Raw genomic sequence first — 19,965 nt, forward strand, 5'->3', positions numbered from 1 at the left:
AAGATACCACTGTGTTTGAATATACAGCTCGATGGATCCGAACGGCAACGTCTCCAAGATAATCTTCCAAGTGAGCCTGACTAGAGCATATCGTATCGAGTGGTGACTGCATAACGACTCTTCGACTTTGATTGGAGTACACCCAATACCAACCACTCCCGCATTGAAACTGTTTGTATGCGTATTTCAATAAGCCGTGCTAGGCTTTCGACTGAAACCCACAGGGTGTGTGAATAGTACGGAACCAAGGACTAGAGGAAATCTGACAGTCATACTAACAGGCAGACTAGTGGCAAGTTCTCATCCTCAATAGGCCGATATCAGCCAGTCCCCGACCAACATGGGATCTGAGACGTGACGATGTAAATGTCGACCGCCACAACTGTTCTGCTACAAAAAAGTCTACACTGGGAGACTGAAGCTACCTACCACAGGAGCAACACTCGCTTCCTCCAGTGTGAGGAGTGAACCTTCGCCATTGTCGAATTCACTACCCAGACCAAAATACTGCCCAGCTGAGCTTTGTGAACGTCCCCGTGTTGTTCAAAGTTCAGTGTCTATGTGATTGAAGCACACAAGTATCGTGGTGTTGAAAATGAACGGGAATCCAGGAGCATTCTGAACACAACAACCGTCGCAGAGGCGGCAGTAATAAGTAACACATAGAAAGTGTATGCAGTAAAATCCGACGCTTTCAAACACAGAAGAGGAAGATGCCTCTCGACTTCGGTAGCAGAACTACTGCGTCTTTCGTCTCTGCTGTCGTTGGGCCCGCACATAGCCCTATGCGAGCGCGCCATCTCTGCAGTAAAGGATGTGGTTTGCGTTTGAAAACCCCAACCTTCAAGACATTTCGTTACTTCGTTTCTGTCAAAAGCACTGAAGTTTCGCTGCTTTCTTCAATGTTTTCGTCAGACGAATGTAGTCAGACTGCAGTCAGTTGTGCAGAACAGCCACCAATCAGCGAGTGAGGCTATGGATGTTGTTGCATCGTTAGCGAATTCTTGACCTCCTCACCTTGCACGCAGCCTGACCTGAATTCACCAATTCAATAACGCAACAGAGATTACCAAACATCCTCTTAAGAACATCGAAAGCATCGCTCCAGCACTATGGCCGAATGGCATGATTCATCCTGCCGGCGTCTGGACGTCTTCACCAGCGACGGCATCACCAGCTGCCTCAGCTGTGGCTCCATGCAACTAGACAGCAAGGCACTCCCCTCGGAGCACGCAGATGCTGACAAAGATACCGTCTACCAGCCGCTGGAGTCTACAACAGATATTCGACTACTCACTCTGGAGCCTGGGGACTTCAACGACCCGATCAAATGCCGTCTATCCCTCAGCAGCACGGCCAGCATGATCGACTACGACGCCATCTCGTACACGTGGGCGAGCGAGGATGGCGAGATGGAGTGGACAGAGCGCCTTACCCTCAACTCACGGGAGTTTCTCGTGACGCCAAATTGCATGATGGCATTGAGGCGTGTCAGAAGCCGAGGGGCTGAGAAGGTCATTTGGATCGATGCCATCTGCATGAATCAGAAGGACGTTGAAGAAAGGGGCCACCAGGTACGGCTGATGCCGCAGATCTACTCCCGGGCACAGCACGTCCTCATCTACGTTGGAGAACCTACCCCAGAGGAAGAGAGACTGATTCGATACCTACGAAACGACCCTATTCCCGGGACGCCACGGCAGCGATTGCAGCTATCATTGGAAACGCTGCTCAACAAGCGGTACTTCTCGCGGGCCTGGATCCTCCAAGAAGTTGCGTTGGCTAGAAACGCCATGTTGATATGCGGAAACTTTTCCATGCCATGGTCCATGGTGCAAATTCCCCGGCTAGCAGCATTGGGTTTGCTCATCAATGTAGGAGAAGAACCCAGGCTGCTAAGCATGCTTCAATTGCCGTCAGTTCTGCAGTTCCGCGCGCCAGCTTACCGTGACTCAAGTGATCTGCTTCATCTTCTTGACTTGGCACGACACAGTCATGCAACGGACCCAAGAGATAAGCTTTTTGCAGTATTCGGTCTCATTTCTTGCGGCGACAGCGATGGCATTGTAGCAGACTATACCAAGTCAACCAAGAAGGCATATATGCAAATGGCGGGATGGATCGCTCAAAGATTCGGGCTGCCCGCCATGCTTGTGAGGGCTTTCCACCTTGATCAATTCTTCAATGAAGAAAATGCGGTACGGCATGCCACAAGCGAATCAATTCCCTCTTGGGCACCGAACTGGACGGAGACGCCGGCTCCATGGTCTTGGCCAGAACTTGCAAAGATTCATCAAGCGTGCAGAGTTGGATTGGCTCCTGCCGGTCTGCCAGTGAGTTTCAACTTGGCTGCCAACTCCTTGAGATTTCCAATATTACGGTTGGGGAGGCTCGGCGACGTCATCTACGAGTACGGCAGTCAAGCAAGGGCAAGCAACAGTATCCCACGAGATGCTTTCCAGCCATGGACGTTTACGGCGCTTGAAACGTTTAATGGGATCAGGATGTGCAGCCAACAATTCATTGACTTTCACTTCAACAATCCACCCGTCCAATCTGAGCACCATCGGCTTGAGGTATACCTTTTGCCCGAGCCCGACGAGTACAAAGGCTTCTCCTTTGAGCAAGTGGGCAGTGTGTCCGTCTGTGTCGACGCGATTTCATGTACGTGGATTCATGGTGATCGTGAAGGGCGGAAAACCATTGGTCGGTTCAACAGATACGCACTCTGCGGCGAAGACTTGGGCTACGGCGATGTTCGAGCACACGGGCTGTTGCACATGAATGGGCTCGCTCACGAAGGGGTTTGGAAGTCTGGTCACTTTGAATACATCGATTTGGTTGCCGATGATACGGCCCCGTATCCGGCCCTCAATCCAGAGTTCATCCGCTAGCATTACCATCGGTGACAGGCAATTGCGCAGCGCCAGGCCGCCCGGGAGAGACTGAATGTGCCCGAGGAGCTTGGTCCCTGAACCATGTGGCAGAGGTTTTTGGTGCCCCAGAATCGAGGTACAGAGGGTGTCGTGTTCATCTGTGATGGAACGAAGGCACTGTAGCCCGGCGGAAGTTATCGGGAGGTCAAAAGCCGCCAAAGCGCGAAAGGGAGTAGGAGGTGCCGCGATGATAGGTCGAATCGGGAAAGGAGCTTGGGCCAGGCGCAGAGCTCTGGACCGTCGCAATGGACGCCAACCGAGATGATGGAGTGAGAACTTTTTCTTCCTGAATGCGCCTCAGGGGACTCGCTCGGATGTTTGTTGCTTTCGGAGGCGACAGTCGCAAACGTGGTCGATGCAGTGGTGCCTGGGGGGTAAATTGGAAGGGTGCAATATGAGGGATCGCCGAGTATGCGCTGCGCGTTGAGCTTCGTGTCGTGCCGTGTCGTATAGCGTCGTGTCGGTGACTCGAAGTGATCCGGAAGGCTGGGAGAGGAGGACTGGGCTCTGTGAGGAATGTCGTAGCAAAATGCTGAATGCCTTCCCAATGGAATCCATTCCCGGGCGAGATTTCAGTACTCGCTTCCTCTTACTGCTCGAACTTCTTTGGCGTTGCCTGCAGCTTCCTTGTCGCGCTCGGTGGTTATTTCCGTGGTTGCTTCACGCCTCAATTCCGGAAGGAACCCGGGCGGGAGTTGGGGTGTGGCAGGTGCGCTGTGGTTGCACCCTTTTGGGCATGTGGCGTCTCAGTCAATTCCGTTCCTGCCCGTCCATCGAGGCTGGGCGTGCTGGGCGGCGTCGGGTGTTTCGGTTGACGATGCAGCCACCACGGAAGAAGCATGAGCCTAAGGCGACGACATGCCGCCAGAGTGCGCCTGGAACGGCAAGAGACATGGAAGGGAAGGAACCATGGGAAAACCCGCCGGCGGAAGGAGGAAGGAGGTAGGAGAAATGGAAAGAAGGAAGGGGAGCTTGCGCCCGGAACAAAGAGGAAGGGACACCGATGGACGAAATGCAATGGGTAGGTAGGTCGGAGGAAAATGGAAGCTTCCTTTCCATCATGCACCGTCCCAATCTCAATCCCAGTTCTGCCGTCAACGTGCCATCAGTCAATCAATGGACGCAAGCTGGCCCCGTGGCTCAACAACTATTTTTTCGCATCTTATCAATTGGCATCGTATAAGCAACCAACCGCCAATTGCTTTTTCTCGTGACACCCAGTTCCCAAATTGAGATACGATCGGAATGTCAGACTCGAACAAATGATTCACAAGCAAAAGAAGCTCCGACACAACCACTGGCTTCGGGACCCTCAACGACGGTGCACCCCCCTGGCAAAGACAAAGACAGAGACAGAGACAACAATGATGCGTCATTTTGAGGCTCTTCAGCCTGAGGCATGCACCTAGAGACAACGGCAATCAGAAGAAATGGTGAGCGCCAACGGTGTGTTTCGGCGTTTCTTCTCCCCCTAAGGCTTACGCTAGGAACAGCTTGGCCGGAAGCAAAAATTTTTCTCTCGTCCGTCCGGCGGGCCTCATGCCACAGGCCAGGTACCTCACGGATAAAGCTCGACCGTAAAAGGTACTTGCGCTCCGAGACGTGGCGGACCCATGCCTTATTTCGAGATGCACATCGCGCATGCTCTGTACCGAGAGCTGGGATTGGCAAACGCTAGATTTACGTTCGACGCTGGTTCAATCTCGCAGATACTCCTTTTGTGGATACCAACATTACGGTTACGGCGTCAGTCGCACCAAGCCCTTCTCGGCCATCTCAGACGCTGGAACCTCGGACGTCGGCTCAATGGAGAGACGCCGTTTCCCATTGGCGAGGGCACACTGCGCTGGCTGCTTGATCGCCGCGGCCGTCGGTCATCGGCAGTGGCAGCTTGCCAGCTCACTACCGTCACTATCTTCTCTCTGACACACTCCCGACAGCGGCAATCTTGCCAAGTGGTTGCTCGCTGCCAGTGTACACCAGCCAGGTTTCTGGGTTGCTGCTGGGATCTCACGTAACACTCGTCTACCTGCAGTAGGGGCGTGAGGGGGAGGGGTGTGTGCGGTCACCTGGCAAGCGTCCCTGACAGGACTAGGTCGGCCAAGGCATGCGTGCGCGCTTCGATTGACTTCATCCCATTTACGTTGATGGTCGGCGGCGGCGACTCGGCAGAAAAGTTTGATAAGGAAAAAACCAAGTGAAAAACGAAGGGAGAATGGGTTGGAAGGGGACGGAGGGAGCGCGACATGAAATGCAAATCGACGGCAACCGACAAAACGGAGGGGAGAGAGAAAGGGAGCTCTAGCGACTTCGCCATCACCCCTTCAAACGACGATTGGTCTCACAGCGTCCCTTTTTATCTCTGGGAAGACACCGTTCCAAGCTGCCAACTTGATCATCGTGATCCACTTCTTCTTGGTGTATTTTCACTTTTTCTGAGCTATTTTGTCGGGTCCACCCACGTGTGAGTGCTGCGCTGCGGCTCATTGGATCCGAGCGCCGTATAGTGGGGGCTTTTGACGGTATCGAGTGGGGGTCACCGCAAGCCATGGCCGGTTTGATATCAAAGCTGACATCGGTCTTTTTTTCCTTTCAGTGCGCTATGTGCCTGAGGAAATCTTTCTGAGAAAATTTTCTCCCCAGGGGAGTCCCGTCTAGCCCATGTTTCTGGCAGTCCAGGCCATTGTCAATGCTCAATCTTGAGCTTCAGTAAACCCTGGGTTTCCAGCGGCCCAGTGGTTGCGAGGAAGCATTGCGTGCTCCGGTCGTATTGGAGACCGAGCTGGCAAAACGCTGAATCCGCTCAACACGTCTGGCTCTCGATTAGCCGGCCGTGACGGACTCAACCTTGCGCATTCTCCTTAGCCTTGATACAGCAGCCCACTTCTCATGATTCGTGTTCCTAGCCCAAGGGGCACTTCCCTCAAGGACAGGTCGCAGACGTACCTCCGGCCTCAGGCACGGCCGAGTCCAATGTCAACCATTTTTTTCGTCTTCCCACTCCCATTTCAGGGATCCCCTTTGCCGCCCAGCCTCCCGACAATGCCCGAGATCGGTGCGAGGGCGTGTCCCTCTGGTGACTGGTGGATGGACGGTCCACGATATGTCAACGACCAGTCATGTCTTGCCCTGATTGGGACGCCTCGCTCATTGCGAATCGCATCCCCCGGCGCCGGGCCCACCGAGCGAGCAGACCGTATGTACTGTGTAGACAAACGGGACAGGCGTGCCCCAGTGAATGAACAAACGGTATTCACCAATGTCTCTCCTGTTTGATCCGATCTCTCAAGAGGGTGAGAAGGTACTGAAAGCCTGAGGCCTTCCTCGAGACGGTTCCACCGTGGTCTGGCGGCCGAGCCATCTGGATCAACTTCCGCCGTCCCGTTGCCCGGGCCCCTGCCCTCCCTCTCTCTACCGAGCTTGCCCGTCACCTGAGCGAGAGCTTTTCCCTTCCGAACCTGCTTTTGAGCTTTTTCTCTCTTCTCCTTCCTCCTTCCACTTTACCTACCTCCATCCCAATTTGTCCTCTTTTCCTATCTTCTTCCTTCCAGTCCATCACCCGTCTATCCCACAATCTCCCTCCCATCAGTCACAATGGCCTCCACTCGCGTCCTCGCCTCCAGACTCGCCACCCAGATGGCCACCAAGGCCGCCCGCCCTGCGGTGCGCGTCTCTGCCATGCCCAAGCGCACCATCACCGGTAAGTCTTGAACGAACGAATGATAGAAATGAAGGGAACGGGAAGGGGCATCAAGAAGACCGACGCCGACGACGAGCCAACTGAGCAAACCAACCCAATTGGCCTCTCGCGGCACCGATCCCGATGTCGACGAAAATGTTTTCCGATATCGTCGCCTTCCCATCCCCATCGTCGAGAAAGAGAAAAAAAAAACCTCAATGAAACAAATCGAACCCGCTCTGACATCGAAAATTTTCAGGCTTCTCCAGCCCCCTCCAGGCCGTCAAGCGCCAGCAGGCCACCACCATCAAGTCCTCCAAGGTCTTCACCCAGGTCCAGGCCAAGCGCGCCTACTCTTCTGAGATCGCCCAGGCCATGGTCGAGGTCTCCAAGAACTTGGGTATGGGTTCCGCCGCCATCGGTCTGACCGGTGCTGGTATCGGTATCGGTCTGGTCTTCGCCGCTCTCCTTAACGGTGTCGCCCGCAACCCCGCCCTCCGTGGCCAGCTCTTCTCCTACGCCATTCTTGGTTTCGCTTTCGTCGAGGCCATCGGTCTTTTCGACCTCATGGTTGCCCTCATGGCCAAGTTCGTACGTCATCACTCCCTTATCAATATCTCATCCAGACTCATCGAAGCTAACACTCGTTACAGACGTAAGCGATTCATTTCGCACTGGCGAGCTGGGGAGGCGCGAGGCTGGGCGACTTTCGGACGAGGACGTCTCTTCGCGTCTATTCCCCTCGGGACAGGTTCGCCTATGGTTACGCAATGGAGCGGCAAACCCCTCCACACTGCGTAGCAACCCAGAGTTAATAGACGGGATAGACAGCATGGTGGGCATTTAGAAGTATAGAGGTCATAGACCGCACGGCTTTCTGGGTCGTGTTGTATAGATGGAGAATGGCTCGTGGCAGACGGACGCGGGCATCGCACTACTCTTACGAGCGAAAAAGTTTTGCACACTCCCCCGATCCTTCTTGCTTCGGCCAGTTTTTCCCACCCCCGTGGCTCCTGGCCCTGACACACTTTTTTCTGTAAAAATACTACAAACCTCAAACTCATGATCACCGAACTTTGATGACCCCGCGAGTGAAATTGATTGAACAAAGTGAAATCTGGGGAAACATCTGAAACCGCTCGGTCTGGCAGAATCATCACAGAAAAATTCTCACCGCCGAGAGCTTCACGCCCCCGGCAATGAACGGACACGCCACGCTTTCCATCTCCACTCTTGGACTGTGAGCTTGAAGCTTCCGAACTCTCGAACGAGGCGAATTGGCCAATGTGAGGTGAGAATTGGGCGAGCTCTAACCCTCGAGCTTATTGCGGGTGTGCCTCCCGTCCTCTGGACCGCGGGAAGGCCCAGGGAAGCATCCCCATGGGGTTTTGTTCCCTTCACGACAGAACTCGCACCACGCCATCTCATCTCATCCCGCCCTCCGTCACTCTCTCTCACTCGCTCCCCCTTGAATGAATAGTCTCTTCACCGCTAGGTTCGATTCGTGATGGCGATTTTGAGTGGATATCCCGTACTGACGCCAGCAGGGAGCCCACAAGGCCCTGCTGGACGCACACCACTGGCGAACTCGACAGCCTGTCTAGCCTGGGATTATCTGTCCTCTCACTTGAGCCCAAGGCCGTCAACCAGGCAAGGCCACGGCTGTATCACCGCCGGAGCCTGATGACCCAATTGTCCAATCCTCTTTGCCGACTTAAGCTCGGTCTCCGAAAAGGTGTGTGTGTGTGAGAGGGTGCTCCGCTCCGCCCACGTCCTTATCATCGAACGCCTTGGCTTCGAGTCGTGCGTCCCGACACCACCGACCGACCGACCCCCGTTTACTTTTGTTTCTCTACCTTTCTTTCTCTCTCTGCCCTGCCTTGCCTGCTTGCGTGCCCGCTCTCAAACGACGGAGAAAAACTTTCACCGTGATAATCTTTGGAGAAACCCAAAACATGAGACGAAATGAACAGAGTCTTGCGGGAAATTTGATCTTGGGCCTGCCTTGAGTTCGCGGTGCGTCAATAAGCTCCACTAGAGGCGTCGTCGCAGCCAAAGCCAACTCATCGTCTAGCACGGATCTCGATCTTGACACTTTCGGAGGGAGGGTGGGAGACTGGCCCGCTCCTCGGTTTTCCGATACATGCCAGGAATCGAGGACCCCCATGTGTCCGTTCTCTTTCCCATTGGGAGGCACACACGCGCGAACCGTTTCGTGAGTGAATAAAAACACAGCTCTACCAACTCACCTCCCGTTATCGCGGGTAACCTTTCTTCTCCCTGGTCGTTCATGGCCCCCCTTTGGGATCAGATATGCGGGTCCTCCGACGAGACGAGACGAGACGAGCGAACGATGGCCGGGTGAGCGGGTATTGCGAGGCTCCACAGGCCATTGCATCATGGACCTTTTTCTTTTTTTCTCTCACGTACCAAGCCCCTTTTGATCACCGTTTCCGTGTGTATCTCGTGTGTCCACCGTAATCCGCGGGAGTGGGTGCGCGAAGTCGTCCCGCAGGTCGTGCCTTTTTCCGCAGCAGTTGTTTGTTGACGATTGTTGGATGGATGGGATGTCGTTGAAAGGATTAAGTAATCCCATACCCCTCGAGTCCAGGAAATCCTAATTATGACGACGGCCCAGAGCTAAGGTAACGAGCGTTTCCCCTCACGCAGGTCTCGTTCGATTTTTTTCCGAGACCTGGGCTCGTCTTTTCTCCAATTCCTTGGGAGGGCTAGGCACCTTTTCGGTGAGGAGAAGGGAGTGAACCCGAGGCGCGGGTGCAACGGCGACCGCGCAACGCACGGAACAGAAGCGAGGACTACAATCCGACCCACCTTTTGCCCGTTTGGGACGACGTGGGAGAGGGGGTTGCGTTCTTTGGCTTCTAGAATGTGTGCGTTTTCGTTTGTTTTGACGACGGGTCTTGGGATGCTTAGGACTTCCAATGTGTAGCCATGGGGAAGAAGCCAGAGAAATGCTTCCTGTGAGATGGACGGCAGATACTGTGAAGATGGATGCACGGTTGTGTGGGACTGTTTGCTTGATGTTTGCTGGTGAGAAACGGCCATGCTCTGTCGCGAGTCAGCCCGCCTAGAACCCACGACCTCCTGAGACCTGCTCTCTCTTGTTTACAATGGCCGTAGTCTCCAAAACGGTAGGGCCGATAGCGCCAGCGGAAGTCTAGACACACGGATGCTTGTAGCCTCACCTCGTTAAGCATGGGTCCCCAAGGGAGAAGGGAGAAGACATCAACTGAGGCTCGCCCACTCGATGATGACAGCGAGGACGTCTTGTGTCGACACCCGGCTCAAAACACAAAACGGAAGACTCGTTATCGGCCCCCGCCCCCCATGGGGAAGCAGTCCCGCAAGTTCGCCAGCTAGTGTTGTGGATGCCATACTGGGGATGGCATGTCGCGGGGGGGCGAGCTATCGATGTATGGGATGACTCGAGCTGGGGCGATTTGGTTCCCCGGGGCCTTTGGGTAGCGTGGTTGCGGAAGATGCTGTGCTCCGGAAGCAAACCTCCGGCCTCCTCCGGTCGTGTCCGTAGACGAGTCTCCGGTTTTCAGCTGATACCGTCGGATAGGTATCCATACACGACGCCTAAAATATGCTGCTGGTGCGAACTTAAAGCCCTGCTGTCTACAAGGTAGTCTGGTTCTTGTGCTTGACTTGAAGAAGGGACTGCAAACTCCTTCAATGTTAGATGGATTCCAGAGGCCTCGCCAGACCAACAAAACTGGTTGCCTATCCCACGGCAGGCCCTTTGAACGGTGAAGAGTCGGAAAGGATGATTACCTGGTGACTATTCAAAGACTCTTATGACTGAAGCACCAGTGTCAGATCCTCACTGGTCTTCACATCGTTGTCCTCTCCGTGTTGCTCACTGGGAACCAGCCGATGTCGATGATGGCTACGGGCAACATATGGTGAGTAAATACGGCTCTGCAACCTCAAACCAAACCTTAACATGCTGCGTGTTCCTACTTCTACATCTCATTCCTCCTCTTTGAGGCAGAATGTCTGAATACTTGAGTCCTCGGCAAACCTTATAGGCTACCACTCTTACAAGCAGACCACTCACTACTGCCTTACTGCCTGTTCCTGTCTATCAGCCCTCCTGCAAACGAAGGATATAGGAGGGCACATGGCCCTGCATGTTATGGCATCTTTTCCTGAGCCGACAAGCCCTATAGTTCTTGAGAGATTACTACTAATAATAAAATCGCGTGCGACAAGCTCGAGATCTTGATGTCGATAATACTCGGTCTTCTGCCATCGTTCAACAGCATGCTACATGCACTTACACAAGCTACGCGTCATACGCAAACTTTGACAATGATTTCGTTAAAACATTATTTGATCCAATTAGGTAGGTATGCAATAATGTCCAGGTCTATATACAAACAAAGGACCCATCTTATGTGCTCATTGATGTGTATGTGGACGAAGGGGAAACCATTCAATCTTGCTGCCGAGACGTGTCAACTCACACAGGTTTAGACAGAAAGTCTAGATTCAAACTTACTTACAAGCCCATTATACCCTCTCACATACCGCGTGAGCTTCGAAAAATCATGCGTAAACACAGAGCTTTGCACATTCATCTCGGCCTGCTCTCGCAATGAAGCGGTGGCACCGCTTTTACTTGATGGGACACGCAGGGCAGTGGGATCTCGCCGTTACACCTCGAGAAGCCGCCCCGGGCTGGAATGCAAGGAAAGTGAGCCAAATCCAATTTGACCATGCGTTCGTTTGATATTTAGATACTCGGTTGTTTCGCGTGCCCATCATCTTCGTCACCGTATCCATCCAGTTACCATGTTCAGCAAGGGTTGATCACACATCTCTTCAAGCTATGGGATGAAAGAAGGATGGATCATAGTAGTGAGAAGTTTTCATGTCACTGAACGTAACTTATGCAGTATCAATTCTGGTGGATGATGTCGTCAGCCAGTCCAGCCCGGACTGGCTTACCTCGATGAAGTCGACTGTCTACAATAAGGTGCTCCTGTGCCTTCCGTGTCGCTATTCAAGACATTGGTGAGGTACATCTGTACGAACTATGCTACCTATCTGACCAGGTACAGTGTCGTTGTATCTGTCACATAGCTCACAGATGCAATGCTTCGTTCTTGTGTATGCCGGTTCATCGTCCGAGTCGATGCCAAGGGGCCACTCATATCAGCCATCCTCGATGCCAAACTTGCAGCACCGTTCTCCCGCTCGGTCCAGAAGCGGGCTGTTTTACACGTAGCGTCGACATTCTGGCCTGTCTAGTGTCTATGAATTGGGTAGAATGGCATAACAAGGTATTTCCTCTTAGGGAATATCACCTTGCACTGGTCTATGTTGGTGGCCGTGAAGGTGAATTCGTAACATATTCAGGCAAAGGCGGTGGTGTATCCCCTAACCTAGGCACCAAATCAGCTGTGTTTGTGTCGTTTGGGACCGTTGGCCCCGTATCAATCGTTCGTTACTATTGATAACTTCCAACAGTGAACTAGGCTAAGCGATTCAAACGCTTTTGCGGTGGATCAGGTGCGGCATCCTATATCATCTTCACTTCTTTCGACTGTTTTCTTGCAAGTCACAATCTACCACGGAATTCGACAGGCAATAGCGGTGGTCGGCTGGCTAGCCATCAAAGATGCCGCGTGATTGATTGCGCCGCCCCAAGCCCCCTCCAACAAAAACTACAAAACCACAGTTTCGCCCAAGTCCTTATCACGCATACATCCTTTATGATTCCCAACGGCCATCACACACTCTTGCTCTAACTCCCTGCCCACCTCCCAAGCATCAAATCTTCGAACCCTAAAGTAGTAAACCATGTCTGATGAACTGGAAAACACGCGGCAACTATGACGATGCGGGAATCTGCAGCGACTAAGCTGATGTGGTCTACACGCGGCCCGACCAGTCCATGAGGTCGAACATCTTCGACGTCGGGTCCGGCCACCTCGTCGCATACCCTTCAATCGGCGGCGTCGTTCAGTCGGTGCCGATGCCCGTCGACCTCCAATACCTCGCAATGCCCCGCACCCACGATACCAAACCATCACCCGATGACGACGAAGACGACATTGCGGCGCGTATGCTTCGTCTGGGCGCGCAGTGGTGGCCTGATTGGGAGCTATACGCCAAGTACTGCGAGCAAATCGACAACGGGGTCATTTATGACTGTCACTTTCCTTCTGACATGTGAGTCGGGAACCCGTCAACGGGAGGTGTGTGGCTTCCAAAGTGCTCCCGTGACCGCGACTGAAGAAGATGGACGATCCAAAGTATACAAGTCAGTGGTATCTCAGCTTGAATGAAGACGAAAAGTCGGTCATCACAGGGGTTGGCATTGATTACCATGACGGGGCGGGTTGGGACAACCGCCGCGGATGTGTGGTTTTTTGACACAAGATGATACATCAGCGTTCGCTGATGATCCAACTGCTGAAGATGTAGCATCCGCGTTTGTCTACGTACTGCGCTCTTTACACAAGCGTTTCATGTTTACATCATCAACCATCCAGTCAGGGACCCCAACCTCCCCAAGCACAAACGTGATGGGGGAACATGGCTGATTATTGAATGAATAATCTTGGATATCTTTCACTCGCTCTCTTCTTCCACATCAGGCTTCTTGATGGCATACCCTCCACGAACCCATCCGGATCACACACCTTCTCCAGACTAATCCCGTTCGCGGCAACCCAGGCCCACACAGCCGCCTTATCGACCTTGACCCGCGGCACATCCGGCCTGGACTCGGGCTCAGGTTCCGCCTCCTCCATCTCTACATCCTCGTCTCCGTCCTCCCCATCCCCGCTTCCGCACCATCGCTCTTCCTCCTCCTCTTCTTCTTTGGGGGGGGCTTCCCAGGCCCCTTGCCAGCCTCCGTGACAACCCCCATCTCTCTCAAGGTAGCAAGGCAATCCTCCAACGCTATCCACGTCGCCCGGCTGCAGTCCTCGAGGTCAACCAACAACGCCGGGTCGGCGTCGCCGCCCCTCCCCTCCCGTTCGTCGGACAACTCAGCAACCACCGCGCCACTTCGCCGCCCCAGAACCGCTTGTAGCCCTTGCGGCCCAGCTCGGAGATGGGCTTCTCAGGCCCGCCCAGCACGCCCTCGCGCCGCGAGATCTCGTACGACACGCCCATCAGCAGCGCGCCGAGACCCTTGCGCTGCCAGGGCGGGAACACGAGGATGCAGGCGAGGTTGTTGTTGTCCCACGACATCTTCTCCTTGGAGAAGAAGCCGACGATGTGCGGACGCGGCGGGGGGTCCGGGCTGTTGGGTTTCGGGGGCGGCGTGTAGACGAGGAGGAAGTAGTTGAAGCCGCGGACGTCGAAGAAGACGGATTTGTTGTCGAGGAAAAGCTTGGCGAAGAGGGAGAGGTTTTGGCAAAAGAGCTGTCGTTGTCCCGCGTCAGTACGACATTCTTTTACTAGTGAAAGGTTGTTGGTGAAAAGGGGGAGCCTTAGCTTACCACGTCCTGCTCCCCATCCACCTCCCATACGCTCCACTCGCCCTCGTCAGTCACGTACTCCTCCGTATACTTTGGCGCGACGTTGGTCTTCTTGCCCGTCGTCCGCGCAATCTCTTTGCGCACCAACCTCCTCCCGCGCGGGTGCATGTAGACCTTCCTCCCCGGCACCGTCCCCGCACGCTCGCACACGCGGACGTGACCCCACCACGCCACCAGCTCTTTCGAGTACTTGAAGCACACGGGACACACGTACAGCCTGTCGAGTATGGGCGCGTCGGCGCCCTTTCGGTGGGTGTTTTTGGCGCCGACCCCGCTGTTGCTGTTGTGCGCGCCGGCCACGTCGTGGTGCAGGTTCTTGCTCCCAGCACCGCCTTTCGCGCCCGCGGCGTCGCCGAGGACTTCCTTGCCGTAGTACGAGGGGTACCACGCGCGGAAGCAGATATTGCCGAGCATCACCTTGTCGATGTTGCGGTCGGTCCGCGGGGCCGATTTGTCCGTCGTTCTCGGGGCTGACGCTACCAGGGCGGGTTTCGACGGTGTTGATGTCGACGTCGGGGCACGGGGACGGGCACGGCGGTGACGGTGGTGGGGATGGTGTGGTACGGCCGGGTCGACACGGGTCGGAAGTGCTGTGTGATGGGCGGCTGGCCCGTGGGAGGGCTAGGTCGAACGAGGCTGCCCGTCCGGTGGAGTTGGGTCTGTGGTGCTTGGTATGTGATTTTGGGCGCGACGAGCGTCACGGGCCTGACGTTCTCCTTGGCCTCTTTGGCCGCCATCTTGGGAGGGTCGACTGCGCTCTCACGTCTTTGACGGGTTACGCGGGGTTCTGGGTGCGCCGAGCTTGACGGCTGCTGATTTGTCGGTTGGACAGGTGGTGGTTGGTGTGGAGGAGGGTGCGTCGAGGAGGATGGGGGCTTCGGTATGGGTATTGGGGTCTCGGAGATCTTGGTTGGGGGGTGTGGTCTCGAAGTCGAAGGACGTCGTCCGCCGGGAAGCTTCTCCTCGGCGACGGCGGCGGGGGCCAAAGGCTGCGATTGCGGTTGGGAGGTGGTGGCGGAGGTCGGGATCGGAGGGGGCAAGATCGGAGTTTGACGCGTTGCGCGACGCGTCGTCGGCTCGGCGGGTGCTACTGCGGCGGCGGCAGCGGTGGGGAGCGGAGGTGGTTCGGGCTCGTCGTGGGGTCGCTTGCGCTTCACCGGCGCCATGCTCGGGGCATGCGTGGTGGTGTGCTGGGGAAAACAAAAAAGAAATAACGGAGGTCTTTGGTAGGTAGGTATGCGATAGGACAGTCCCAGCGCGCGCGCGCGCGCGCGATGAATCAATTAAACTTTGGGGTCTCGTGGGCTCGAGGCGACCTTGCAGGGGTAAACGAAGGTCGAGATCTAGTATAGGTCGGGAGGTGGGCGCGGGAGGGTTCCACGAGGGATGGGTCTGAACAGTCTTCGAATATTGAGTCTGGAAGCAGGGTCTTGTCTCACAGAGATATGCGAACGGATCGAGTCACGAGCGCACGGCGCTGCGATGGGAATGTCCAGGGCGCAGTTGGTGTGTCCCACTGACGATCTGTTGATTGTTGATCGATGGACTCGCGTCCCTAGCTAGCAATGACGTTAAGGCTTACATAAGGCAGCGCTTTGTTAGTACAGGTTCCCTCAAGGTCTGAGCTCCCGGTAAACCATTGTCCTCCTTCCAAAGCCCTCGCTACATGCATGCATACTTGAAATCACAATTAAGAAAAAGCCTCCAGCATGAAAACCGCGAGATGACAAACAACCAGTCGTCCCTACTCCTCGTATAGGGCAAAAGGAAAGGTCCATCCAGGATTCGAACCTGGGCCTACGGAAGAGACTGAGTATGATCAGAATCCGACGTCCTAACCAACTAGACTAATAGACCTGAGACAATTTGTTGTTGTTAGGAAAATCTGGATTTTCAACATCCATAATCCCAGACAGCTTGTGGAGTCTTTGCACTTATGCCACCCTCTACTGTCCATGCCCGAGGAGGCTCGCCCGCTCCGTATCTGTTCTCTGACACATCCAGTTAGACGTCCTCTTTCGCGAATCACTTCACTACAAGCAAAGCAGCTCAGTGTTTGCGTATAGTGCAGAAAGGACCTTTGGCACTCATGACTCGCTCGAGTGTGTCGTCGTTCTCATCCCAGTCTTTGACCAGGACCTGCAGCCTGCGTCGAGCATTACCGGCGTCGCGATTGCGGTACACGGAATCGATTTTGCGCACGTCAGTCTTGTCGTTGACGATCCATCGTTTCTCCCCATCAAGGAATTTTGCGTAAGTCATGTGGTTTCCATATGTGGCTTTGACATTCGCCTCCAGGTGGTTGTCGACGGCCTTCTCGAGGACCTTTTCATCTTTGGTCGGTGCCGACCACGAGTGCATGTCTGGCATCGTATGATCAGCTGATGGGTTGAATGTTGGAGTCTTTGCATTCGGATCCGGAAGGATCGAGTACGTATTGTAGTACAGCAGAGAGCTTTTCAAGACAGCGGCGTCGATCTTGCGCAGCTCTGGCGGTGTGATGGGGCAGTGGCCCAGGTTCAGGTACTTGAGAGTCTGGTTGGTTGACACGAGCTCGCAGATTGATGGAACAGCATCGTTATCGATGTAGTTCCACGCCTGGCCAAGGTCAACGGTCGCATACGCCTGGCCAACATCCAAGGAGCGCATACGGGGATGCGACGTGATGGCCTGGACGATGTCAACAGCCCCAGCAGCTGTTAGACCGGTGGACTGCAGTGATAGCCGAGAGAGCTGGTCGGCCTTGCAGATGCCAGAAGCAAGAACTTGTGCACCTTTATCGCCCAAGGGGTTGCATGACAAGTAGAGCGAGGTGATGCCACAGGCAGGCGAACCCAAGAAGGCGGCGATCGCAAATGCAGCCTTGGTCGAAATGCCGTTGCCGTTCAAGTAAATATTGCGCAGGGGTAGTTGCGTACGGCCGGGAACAGCAAGAGAGAACATGGTCAGACGCCGGAACAGCTCTGCGACACCGGCATCCCCGAGCTCGGTCTGGTCGAGGTCCAACGTGCGAAGGTTTTTTGTCTCAGTGATGAGGCGGTAGACATCTGCAGCAGCCGCGGGACCTAGTGGATTTCGTTTAAGCCAAACGTTGGTCACTGCGTCCGACTTGATCAAGGCGTCGACAAGTGTCTTGAAGCTGGGGGCGTCGATGCAGTTGCCTGCCAGATACCAAGTGTCCATACGGTCGGGGAACTCCCGGATGAACCCAGCGATCTCCTGAGCGCCAACCGGGCCAATGATGTTATTGCCTAAAAGGAAATGTCGGACGAAGGGGTTCGGCCGTAAGCTATCCATCAGGTTGCCGATGTGATCTGGGCCAACAACCATTTTGCACAAATCCATGCGGCCGTCCTCGTAGACGACGCCTTTGCGGAACTCGGCGCCTCTGACACCGTAGATGGGCTCGCCCTTGCCGCCGTCGAGGTCAGTACCGGCGGAGTTCTCATCGAGCTCATGGGTGCCGCCCTGCTCGAGGTGGCCGAAGAACGGAGCCAGATCGGCGGCATCGGCGACGGCGACGGGCATTGGAATGGCTTTCGTGCCAGCCAGGGCCACGGGGAGCTTGGCCGGGTCCCACGGGCCCTGAGCAAGGATCCGGGATGCCCAGACAGGCGCATGCACACCGGGTGCAGCGCCGCCAGTCAAGCCGCGGAAGCTGTGGCCGTTCCGTTTGGTAGCGGCAAAGATGTCGTATTTCCGCTGCAGGGCTACCCACGCACGCAGTCTCACCCGCGCAGCGTCGTACCGTATGACGGGTGACACAGCATCCTCGTAAGTGGCGGGATACAACAGCGTTGCAATGGCCCCGGCCAGATGGGATCGCCCAGATTTCCGGCGGGGGAGACCGTGCAACTCATCGGCCAGGCGGACAGTGTCTATGGGCAGCGCGAGTATCTCATCAGCAGTGTAGGCTTTTGAGTGGTTGAAGTCGGGCATATGGGCATTCAGGAGATTAAAAGCCTGCCGGCAGAGGGCGGCCAGGCGGATCGCCTCGTCCATGTCGACCCGAGTAGCGTCGTTGCTGTCAGGCATGTTGGTATTGGGGGATGATATTTGTGTCATGTCATAAGACTGAGGAACAAAGCCACCAAGTATTGACGGTGTTGGTGTAAGTGAGAGTGTAGCGGCGGAGGCCATATTGATAACTCTGGCTGAAGCGATTAACAACGTTTTGGTGGTCAAAGTATTGTTTGCAGTACTCTGGCAAGTTTTGGCGTCCTCATTGGACTCGGAATCCTCGAAGACCAGTAGGCCGGACGCTTATATGCTGATTGTCTACGTTTGAAGATGGGTATGACTGCAACTTCTCGTGGTGAGTGAGTCAATGTGTGTAGTTCGATCCATCCTTCGACTCGCTTCTCCACACGTCCACTGCAACAGACCTGGAACCATTATTTGGGTTGTTGGTTGAGGCTTTGGCTGCGCCAAGGGCTGACAGTCCAGGCAGGAACTGAATTGGCGAATCAAGACCATGGATGGGTTACCATTAAGGCAACTGACCTGTCGATTCTGTCGTTCATGTCGTTGTAAGGGCGCACTTGTTGACCAGACTTCGACATGCTCCATATTTCATGGGATGTCAATGTCAATTAAATCAAGGTCAGTGTCGGGCAATACATCAGACGATGGAACATGGACCAAGGCGACCATACGAAGAACCGAATTGGGCAAGAAGAACCCGCCCCATCAGCGACAACTACTTCCTTGCCTTGTGGATTCGGCCACTTGAATGGCTGGATGGCTGCACTGTCGTGGCTGGGAGCGATGACTGTTCCACCACCTACCTGTAACTGGACGAATGTGGCTGGGCGTCCTCGCAGCAGCCACAATTGCGGACCATTCATCACAGACAGTCATTTCTCCCGCCTTCACAACTCGTCCCTCACGTCACAGCTCACCCTCGCAATGCCGCGTGCGACATCCACACACACTTCGTTTTAACACACCTCGGAGCTTTTCAGCTGCAGCGCAACGTCAAACGGCCCTGTCCACCGGCCGTCACTCTCTCCCCCCTCCCCCCCAGTCTCCTGTGTTGCATCGCATGACGTTACGCACCTTTGCATTGCAGCCCTGTCTCGTTGCCCTTTGACTCTGTCTGAGTCTGCCACGGCTGAGCGCGACACCCAGGAATCCACTGCAATCAATTTGTGTTACACGGACTGACCACGTCAACAAACGCTCGTTACGTCTCCGAGAGTCGTCCGCCAACCACGACAGCTCTACGGCTTTGTAATAGAACAGGCTCCCTGCGGACATTAATTGGCCATGGGTCTAATTCGCCGTCTGCAACTGTCTCGTCCTGTCTCTGAAGGTCTCATACGGCCGCGCTTGGACGGAACACCTTGCTTTTCCCTTTTTGCTTCTTCCACGACCCTCGCGCCATGTCACATATTCCCAATACAGCGGTGAGCAATGCCTCGGGGCGCGCCGAGTTTCTCATAGACGTCAATCTCCCGAGGCGCATTCCTGGTTTTTCTTCGTGCGGCTTGGGTAAGGAATTCCAAACACGAACAGTTTGCCGTTAAAAAAAAGGAACAGCCAGTTGCCAACGCAGCATGCGCTCACGTCTTATTGTTGTTGTTATTGTTGCTGCACCTCCTCTTCGGCTAGAATTGGCTTGTTTCGTTCCTCCACACAGACGAGGGGGGGAAAAGTGATATATCGTGCAGCAAAGCCGCCCACAGCCCGCTTTCATGCAAGAAGCCGACCACTCATAGGCCCTTCGGAGCAAACGTTGCTTTTTGCTGTCATTCTTTCTCCCTCGGGCAGCGACGCATGCGATCAATCGGTAATGCCACAATTTCGGCCGGTTGACACGAGGCTA

The 19,965-nt window shown here is 54.8% G+C and overlaps 5 protein-coding genes and 1 non-coding gene across 6 annotated transcripts; 3 read left to right on the forward strand and 3 right to left on the reverse strand.

Annotated features, from left to right (window-relative positions):
* Positions 1–1,112: 1,112 nt before the first annotated feature.
* Positions 1,113–2,894, forward strand: ColSpa_03551 (heterokaryon incompatibility protein 6, OR allele; the record flags this gene model as incomplete). Its single annotated transcript, XM_049269763.1, has 1 exon — positions 1,113–2,894. One exon carries the CDS (start codon positions 1,113–1,115, stop codon positions 2,892–2,894), a length of 1,782 nt encoding a protein of 593 aa, XP_049125720.1.
* A 3,636-nt stretch (positions 2,895–6,530) lies between these two features.
* ColSpa_03552 (ATP synthase subunit 9, mitochondrial) lies at positions 6,531–7,274 on the forward strand (the record flags this gene model as incomplete). Its single annotated transcript, XM_049269764.1, has 3 exons — positions 6,531–6,636; positions 6,875–7,206; positions 7,269–7,274. The coding sequence occupies 3 exons, from the start codon at positions 6,531–6,533 to the stop codon at positions 7,272–7,274; spliced, it is 444 nt and encodes a 147-aa protein (XP_049125721.1).
* Positions 7,275–12,541: 5,267 nt separating this feature from the next.
* Positions 12,542–12,823, forward strand: ColSpa_03553 (uncharacterized protein; the record flags this gene model as incomplete). Its single annotated transcript, XM_049269765.1, has 1 exon — positions 12,542–12,823. The coding sequence occupies one exon, from the start codon at positions 12,542–12,544 to the stop codon at positions 12,821–12,823; it is 282 nt and encodes a 93-aa protein (XP_049125722.1).
* Positions 12,824–13,554: 731 nt separating this feature from the next.
* ColSpa_03554 (males-absent on the first protein) lies at positions 13,555–15,304 on the reverse strand (the record flags this gene model as incomplete). The annotated part of the gene is made up of 3 exons (XM_049269766.1): positions 13,555–14,022; positions 14,100–14,614; positions 14,650–15,304. 3 exons carry the CDS (start codon positions 15,302–15,304, stop codon positions 13,555–13,557), a joined length of 1,638 nt encoding a protein of 545 aa, XP_049125723.1.
* A 604-nt stretch (positions 15,305–15,908) lies between these two features.
* On the reverse strand, positions 15,909–15,995 carry ColSpa_tRNA_104. The gene is given in 2 exon segments: positions 15,909–15,943; positions 15,958–15,995. It is a non-coding gene; the product is annotated as a tRNA-Gln (tRNA).
* Positions 15,996–16,187: 192 nt separating this feature from the next.
* On the reverse strand, positions 16,188–18,173 carry ColSpa_03555 (protein NLRC3; the record flags this gene model as incomplete). The annotated part of the gene is made up of 1 exon (XM_049269767.1): positions 16,188–18,173. The coding sequence occupies one exon, from the start codon at positions 18,171–18,173 to the stop codon at positions 16,188–16,190; it is 1,986 nt and encodes a 661-aa protein (XP_049125724.1).
* Between the last annotated feature and the right edge of the window lie 1,792 nt (positions 18,174–19,965).

Source organism: Colletotrichum spaethianum, assembly GCF_022836535.1.
Source record: "Colletotrichum spaethianum MAFF 239500 DNA, contig07, whole genome shotgun sequence".
Classification (NCBI taxonomy): Eukaryota; Fungi; Ascomycota; class Sordariomycetes; order Glomerellales; family Glomerellaceae; genus Colletotrichum; species Colletotrichum spaethianum.